Here is a 9,102-nt window from a genome sequence, read left to right on the forward strand (position 1 = left end):
GCATTCCAGTCACCCATTATTATCAATGCATCTTGGTTGCATGTTCGATCAATCTCCGATTGTAAAAGTTGGTAAAAATCTTCTATCTCCTCTTCATCGTCATTTTTACCAAGAAGATGGGTTTACTAGAAATATTAAATACCAACTGGTATAATTCATAAAGGCACTGTTCTATGCCTACTTGGCAACTAGTGACTGAGGTCTTAAAAGCTTATAAGCAGCCAGCTAAGATGCAACCACTAGTTTCTCCCTGAAAAGAAGACAAAAATGAGAGGGGAAAAGCAAAGATAAAGAGATACAATTAGTCCAAAGGACTAATGAACCATGCAAACTGCAACTTGTATGATCCAAGGACCAGAACCAGATGGTGCCGAGCTACCACTACTGACCACTCTAAAAGGGATAACAGTGGAAGAACTGGGGTGTGTGTGTGTGTGTGTTTGTGTGGCAGAGAGGAGGGGAATGTGGAACAAAATTTAAAAAAACAAAAATAGGCTTCCTAGTTTGATGGAGACTGGCAGAAGGCTATGGCCCTTAGTCACCCTTTGAGTCTGGAACAAAACTCTTCTGTCATGGCTCAATTTTCAGGCAGATAATACACAGACCTGTAAGGTAGGGGTCCAGGAACATAGTGATGCCCTCACTTCTTACAATAAGCAAACATAAAGGGTCAAAATGGCAGTATTTGCCCAAGGATAAAGTACAGAAGGTAAGAAGAAAAGGATTTAAGAAAAAAGAATCACAGTTACATTATAGGTATTGTAATCAATGTCATAAAACAAACTGCGTAAGAATAGTTGAATAGAAAATCAATCATCATTGTAAACTTCTGCTTAAATCACAAAAAAAGTTAATTAACTGATCTGATAGATTCACACACTCCTCATATTGGCTTTCACGCATATCTGGCAAGTCCCCTTTCACCATATTGAACAAATTAATAAAATTCCTATAAATTTACTAGTGTCCCATACTATATTCTCTAAGCAACCTCAATTCCAGTCATCACTGAGTGGGGGTGGGAGTGAGAGGCCACACAACAGATCCTGATCAATAAGACAATTACTTGGAAGAAAAATCTTAGAGGCAGAAAATAAACCATCTGAACTGAAAATACCAACTGTGCATAAGAACTTGGAGATTTCTAACCCATAGAATCTTGAAAAAGAATAGTACATTTGCCACTGAGTTAAACAGTAGAGTACACAAGGTTCAGTGGCATTATGCTTGTCCTTTGTTGTTGCTGTGTGTCGTCAAATTGGAACCAACACATAGTGGACCCCTCAGCAAGTTTTTAAAGGCAGTAAATCTCACAGGAGGAAAATGCCCATCCTTCAGCCACAGAGGAGCTGGTGGATTCAAACAGCATGTCTTGGGGATTACAGTGCAGCTTATTACCACTAGGTAACCACTTCTCAGAAAAAAGTGCTTTTGATTTTTTTTTCCTTCACTGTCTTGTTTAAACTATCAAGAAAGCATTAACTGTCAACCTGTACCACCAAAGACTTTTTCCCACCTGGATATTTACACTTTATAAAAAGTTTATCATGCCTGCTTGAAGCAAATAAATGTGTTCACCTTGAAATATTTGAAAGTATGAGGCTTTCTTTGCCTTATCGTACAACAAATCACCACCAAAACAAACCACAGTCTAATAAGCTGTTTCGTTAGGCAACAACTCTCTTTTAAGAGTTTCTGATGGAATGAGCTAAATATATACCACGGAAATGACAAGAAGTTGCAATCTTACCTTGCAAACAAACTCTTCCATTCTTTCCATGGCATGGTGAGCTTGTAAGAGAGGGGACATGCCCATAAATCTCTCATCTTCCTGAGAGGCTTCATCGTTGCACTCATGCTCCTCAGAATTCTGCAAGGCAATAACACAGAGAATCATATTGGAATTTTCAATAGGTCAAACAAAGCCTCAGACAATTATCACCAACATATTAAACAATATTAATTCATTACAGAAATAGCAGTATTAGAATGTGAACAATATTTACCAAGACTCTTGACTAATAATTTGCCCCATTATAATCCCCTACATTTGTTTCAGTTACAAATTTCTAGATAAATTTAGTAACAGTATTTGTTTTGAGAATTATTATTAATACATACCAAAATACTACAAGAAGCTGGAAAATTACTGAAGGGAGGGGAAATCATGAAGTTCTATAAATCATAATAAAATATGGTTAAGTATACCCTATGGGCAAAAAAAGAAAAACCTGAGAGTAATGTTTACTAAATTCTTAAAGTATGTCAAACACTAGCTATAATGCACTTAAGTCTATCTTTTTTCTTTAACATCTTAACATTAATAGTATGGATTGTATATAACATTCAAAGATAATTTGCTTATGTATTCTCAAGCGTTTACATATAAAGACTGGATCTATAAAAATACTTATAATAAAAGGCAATAAAAGAAAACAAAACAAAAAGAGAGAAGAGTATTAAAGTCACAACAACTTATGATGGAATCAACCACACAGAATCCTATCACTATCTGTACTTTCAATTAGTCATTCTGAATATTAACTGGATCCACAAAGGGTTTCTGATATAGAAACGAAAGCTAAACTGAAAAGAAAAAAGAAACTATCACAGATAACTCTAACTCAGAATACAATAAATTAATGACGATCTTTATTATAATGATAGATGTGTACTGATAAAGTTCAGGTATGGTATCAAAGGAAATGAAAAAGACAGGCCCATAAGCAAGCACTATAGTAATGAGCTAAAGAACAGTATAAGTAAACTTTGACAAAAAATACAATTAACTTTGGCATTGTCAGGATAACACTTAAAGCCAATCTTAAAAAAAAATGTATAAAAGCTTACTAACCAGACATGATAAAGGAAAGGTGATACAAAGAAAAGTAATAGCATGTATCCAAAAATACACAAGGAAAGAAATACAGAGGAAAGAAAAAGGTATAGCACAATCAATCTGCAGTAAAAAGTCAATGTGACGTCTTTAGAGAAATATGAGAGTCAAAACAGAGAGGTAGTCCATAGCAGCATCAATGACAGTAAATGAAAAACAGAAACCCAATTAACTGTTCATCAATTAAAAAAATGGAAAAATACAGTGTGAAATAATGGAATGCTGGTGGCAGTTGTAATTAAGTCAATTCCAACTCTTAGCATCTTTGTGTGCAAAGCAAAATCACCCAATCAATCTTCAAGGCTATGACTTTTCAGAAGCAGATTACCAGGCCTGCCTCTAGAGGTACTCCTGGATGGGTCCAAACTGTCAACTTTTCAGCTAGAAAGTGAGTGTTTAACTATTTGCATACCCAGTGACACCTACTCCTACTCAGCTATTGAAAAACACTGACCTACAAAACAGATGAAAGAACTGCAGAAACGTTAAGTTAAAAGAAGCCAAGCATGCTTTGGCTAATATGCAACTGGCATCTAGTGGATGGGGGCCAGAAGATTGTTAATCATTCTATACATGTATGCAGTGTTGGCTTAAAAATTGGCTTCTCTTGGCATGGGGAGGGGTGGACTGCAAGAAAAGTTACAACAATGAATGAATGGAAATCCAAAGTCTCTTTAAATTTTCATTAAAATTAATAATAATTTTAAAAAGGAGAAAAAATTAAAACAAAAAATTGGCTTTTCTAACCATTATGTTAGCCTCCACTGGTCCCCAGCTACCTTAACTATAGGCATTGGGTTTTGAAACATCAACAGTTGTGGAACTAGAATAAGAGAAAGAGTTTTTCCCACACTAAGCAGCAAGAGTTGAGGGAGACCATGGTGATGGTGGTAGAGAGACTATGGCACTGTTGTGGAAAAACTGTGGGAAGATGTAACCAGAGAAGCCCTGAGATAAAGGCTACAGTTAATCGTTTTGCTGTACTTGACAAGTAACTGACGAAGAAGCTGACTTATAATGCTCTGAGGCAAACCCTGCTGGATGATTGAGGAAACCAGAAGCTTTATGGAATTGTGTTGTTGCACTGAAACCAGGACTTTTACTAATTATTTTATTTTGCTGTTAATCTGGATCAGACTGTAGAACTAAACCATTGTGAGATATTCTTTGCCTCTCTTACTTCCCAATCTATTTCCCTAATAATACCCCAGTGTTGGTAAAACAACTGTGAGTAAAGTCTCTGAGTCAACAATGAACACTGAACCCAAATGATTGGTGGAAAACGGTGCAAGATGATGGGGGTGTGGGCGGTGTGTGTGTGTGTGTGTGTGTGTGTGTGTGTGTGTCTGTCAAGTCTGACCTAACAGCTATCTGTATGCTGTTATGGATATTATTAATGGAGAAAATTTCCCTTTATAAAGCGGGTAGAGATCAACCTCATGTTACAACAGCTCCTTTTGCAAAATACAAGACAGTTACAACAAAGAATAACTGTCAAATAATAGTTGAGAAAATCCAATCTAAACTAAGTATGTGCCACAGTTTAATTAGATAGGGAGCTCTGGTAGCTTAGTGGTAGCACATTGTGCTGCCAATCCACAGACATATGGTTTGGATACAGCAGTTGCTCCACAGGAGAATGATAAGCAATTTTTTTTTAAGCAGTGGGCTTGAGATATTTATTTTGTCTCTTTGATTATGCTGTTTCATCTTTTTAATTGTGATTGCAAAGATTTATAGAGAACTTGAATTTCCGTTCATTCATTGTTGGACATTTCCTCCCTGCCCACTGCTCCCTCGCCCAGGTTCACTTTTCTTTGAAAAGAAAAAGAAATTCTTTCATTGTTATACAATCTTCCCACCCCCCACCCCCCAGTCCATTTTACTATGCAGCTCTTATTCTGGACTGTTGTCATACAAATAATACATAATCACATACCCCTTTTAAACAGTTCTCTCCCTCATCTGTTTCACTGCAGGGTCCATTATTTATCCCCTCTTTTCTTAGTTTCCCCCACACCTGACGTCAGTCCTGTTTTAACAGTGTCATTATATAGTATTTGTCCTTTTGCAGCTGAGATATTTCACTCAGCATAATGTCCTCTAGGGTCACCCAGCCTCTGAAAACTTACTAGAGGGGCAGCTATAAGTCAGTTCTGACTTAATGATACATAATGACAGCAACCAATCATATATTCAAACTCAAACATACTTTGGGCATGTTGTCAAAAGACAACAGTCCTTGGAAGTAGAGGATCAGTGAAAAAGAAGACAATCTATAACAAGATGGAATGACACAAAAGTGATTATGAAAACGGGGTTAAGCATGACAGTGTAAGGATGGTGCAGGATAGGGCAAGGTATTAAATCTGTTGTTCATAGGATCACTATCAGCTGAAATCGACGTGTCTGCAGCTAACAAAAGCACTACAGGTCACGTACTTAAATGATCAGATACTTTACTTTGAAAGTTTGTGGGGGTTTTTTAAATACCTTATCACGGTATTGATACATTGACTGGCACATAGACCAATGGAATAGAACTGAGAACCCAGGAATGAACCCAGCTATCTGTGGTCAACTGATATTCAATGAGGAAATAAAACATATCAAGTGGGTAAATGACAACCTCTTCAACAAATGGTGCTGGCAAAACTAGAATGCTATTGTAGAAAGTTGCAACAGGATCCACATCCCACACCATACACAAAAATCAACTCGAGGATGAGAGACTTGGGAGTAAAGCCCAAAACCATACAGGTCATAAGAGACAAACCGGGACCAAGCTTAGAAGACCTAGTCTATGGTATAAAAAGACTGCCAAATACAGTCAGAAACGTACAATCTGAAGAGATAAAATTGATGAATGGGACCTTCAAAAGATTAAATCCGAGTGTACATCAAAACATTTTCCAAAAGAGTGAAAAGAAAGCCCTCTGATTGGGGGGAAAAACATTTAATAACAGCATTTCAGACAAGGGCCTCATATCAAAAATTTACAGACTACTACAGGGCCTCCACAAGAAAAAGACTAATAACCCAATTACAAAATGCGCCAAAGACATGGAAATAATTTCCAGAGGAAGATATCAAATGGCCAAAAGACACATGCAGAAATGCTCCAAATCCAAAGAGAGATGCAAATCAAAACCACAATGAGCTACACCTTACCCCAGTAGCAATAACATAGTTTAACAGGACAGCAAGTAATAAATGTGGGAGAGGATGTGGCGAGATAGGACTCTTATATACTGTTGGTGGGATTGTAAAATGGTACAACCACTCTGGAAGGCAGTTTGCTGTTTCCTCAAATAGCTGAGCATAGAAATTCCATATGACCCAGCTATTTCACTGCTTGGAATACAGCTCAAGAAAATGAGAACCAGGGCACAAATGGAGATTTGTACACCAATATTTATAGCAGCATTAGTCACCATCACAAGAACATGGAACTAGCCCAAATATCCAACCACAATCAAATGGATTTAAAAACTATGGTACAGTCAAACGATGGAATACTACGCAGCACACAGGAGCAATGATTTTATAAATCACTACGTAATTTGGGAGAGACTGTAGAACATTATGTGAAGTGAATTAACTCAGTAGAATGTGTATGAGGATCCAAGGGGGGAAGTGGAGAGCAGAGGGATGAGGATAGGCAGGGTGGGTTAATCAAAGGGTCGGTCGCACAATTTGATGGGTGGAGAGAGTGGGTAAAGGAAACGGGAAAGATCTGGTGTAAAAACAATGTATACTAACTTTGTAAGTAAACTAGTATATAATAAAAATTTTATTTAAATTAAAAAAGCAGCTTATCAAATACCCTACTATGGATAAAAATGCTCATAGTAAGTTAACAGCTACTTACTATATTCTTAATACTGCTAGGGAATTCACTCAAAAAATTAAAACATTTCTTGAGCACTTACAATTTTACAATTAAATGAAATTTCTTTTCAAGGTCATATACATAGAAAATACCAGGATAGAGGTTAAGCTCAAGTCCTTCTAGTCCTACGGCTTATTCACATCAATTTTGCAGGCAACAGATAGACATTAGGATGAAATGTCAGCTTGCTACGCATAGTACTGCAGGGAGACAAAAATGACTGCATAAGCAAAAGCTATCAAATCTAAACTCACTGCCTCATTGAGTTGATTCCAACTCATAGCAGCCTTCCATCGGGTTTCCAAGGCTGTAAACTGCAACAGAGCAGGTGATGGGCTTTGGGTTTAAAGCATAATTCGCTAAGAACTAAGTCACCAGAGCTCCCTAAAATAATACAATGTAATCTAAAATAAACAGAGAAAATTACATTTTGTGACCTCTACAAAATATTTCTGTCAAAACATTAAAAACTTTACTGTAGCTAATTTTGGATGATCTTTAGCAGTTTTTTGCTTGTATGCAATATTAATGGTATTGTTATATAATTTCCATATTTTATTGGATCCTTTTTCTTGGAAATGTGAACAAATACACATCTCTTCCAGTCAGTTGGCCAGGCAGCTATCCTAAAAATTTCCTAGTACTGACTGGTGAACACACCCTGGGCTGCATCTGTTAGTTGAAATATGTCACTTGGTAATCCCATCAATTCTTCAAGCCTTATCTTTTGCCAATGCCTTCATGCAGCTTGAATCTCTTATTACCCTTGCCCCTTGTTTATATGGTGGTTGTTATGTGCCGTCGAGTTGCTTGCAACTCATAGCGACCCTATGTAGAAGAGCCCTAAACCCTGTTCTATCCTGTGTCAACCTCCTTGTCTCTGATACACCTTCTCCCATTACCCTAATCACTGAATCAATCCATCTCATCAAGGGTCTTCCTCTCTTGTGCTGTCCCTCTACCCTCCCAAACATGAGGTCCCTCTCCAAGGACTGATCCGTCCTTGCAGCATGCCCAAACTATGTCAGACAAAGCTTCAGAAACCTTGCTTCCAACAAGTATTGCTGATGATAGTGTGTTCCACCAAAAGGGAACCAACTCATGGCCGAGCCTCTGGTGGGTTTCCAGAAGCTGTAAATTACATGACAGGAATTTGTTCATCTTTCTCCCTGAAAGAACAAAGTAGCTGTTGTGTACTGTTGAGTTGACAGTGACCCACAGCTGATCCTCCAATGGGTTTTCATTGGCAGTTAATCATAAAAGAGATTTCCCATCTTTCTCCTATGGAACAGCTGGTGGATTTGAACCACGTACCTTTAGGCCATCAGCGCTTCCTTAAAGAAGTAAGCTATATAGGTAAGTTTATGATGTACACAACAACATTTTTTGCAATAATGTTGTTGTTATCATTAAATTAAAAGCAACTCACGGCTGACCCTCCAGTGGGTTTTCACAGGCAGTTTAATCTAATGGGGGGAGACAGGCTATCTTTCTCCTGCGTAGCAATGGTGGATTTGAACCATGTGCCTTTGGGACTGCTGAGCTCCCCGCAATTATATTGTTGTTGTAGTGTACCGTAGAGTGAGAACCAAACCAAAGCTAACCTTCTAGCCAGCTTGCAGATGCAATTAATTGCACCTTCTCCCAGGAGCAGCTGGTGGCCTTGAACCATATACTTTCTGAATTGAAGAGCCACTTCTTGCCACTGGTCCACCAGAGCTCAATTGCATTACATTGCAATTACATTAGTTAAGTACTATATTAAAAAGAAGGATAGAATAACAGTATTATTATTTACTGTGTATCATCTACATGCCAGACACTACATTAAATGCTTTTACAAATAGTCAAACTCAAACAATAACCACTGGAGATGAATACATCTATTTCTATTATATAATGAGGAAAGCCAAATCAAGAGCAATAAATGACTAGAAATTAAGAGATGTTATACAGCTCTAAGTGGAATTTTAAATCTCAGCCTATAAATCACATTTTTTTTTCTTTCAAGAAATGTATATGCACAATAAACAAGGTCTGTGGCATGAATAACTGTTTCATACATGTAGGGGCTAAGCTGTGGCTCTGAGAAGAATGGGAATCCCAGAACATTTGACTGAGCTAAGGCGAAACCTATACTTGGACCAAGAGGCAGTCATCAGAACAGAGCAAGGAGACACTACAGGGTTCAAAATCAAGAAGGGGGTCCGTTAGGGATGTATTCTGTCTCCATACCTTTTCGATCTGTATGCAGAACAGATCATCTGAGACGCTGTGCTGTACAAAGAAGAATGTGGCATCAGGATTGGTGGAA

The 9,102-nt window shown here is 37.7% G+C and overlaps 1 protein-coding gene across 1 annotated transcript in view; it reads right to left on the minus strand.

Moving 5' to 3' along the window:
• ADIPOR2 (adiponectin receptor 2) overlaps positions 1-9,102 on the minus strand; it is a 78,426-nt gene that overhangs the window by 18,815 nt on the left and 50,509 nt on the right. Inside the window, exon 2 of the mRNA XM_006891314.1 lies at positions 1,751-1,870. Within this exon, the coding sequence (XP_006891376.1) occupies positions 1,751-1,870 (120 nt within the window). The remainder of the gene's footprint in view (positions 1-1,750; positions 1,871-9,102) is intronic.

Source organism: Elephantulus edwardii, unplaced genomic scaffold (genome assembly GCF_000299155.1).
Source record: "Elephantulus edwardii isolate Elephantulus edwardi_28Jun2011 unplaced genomic scaffold, EleEdw1.0 scaffold00096, whole genome shotgun sequence".
Classification (NCBI taxonomy): Eukaryota; Metazoa; Chordata; class Mammalia; order Macroscelidea; family Macroscelididae; genus Elephantulus; species Elephantulus edwardii.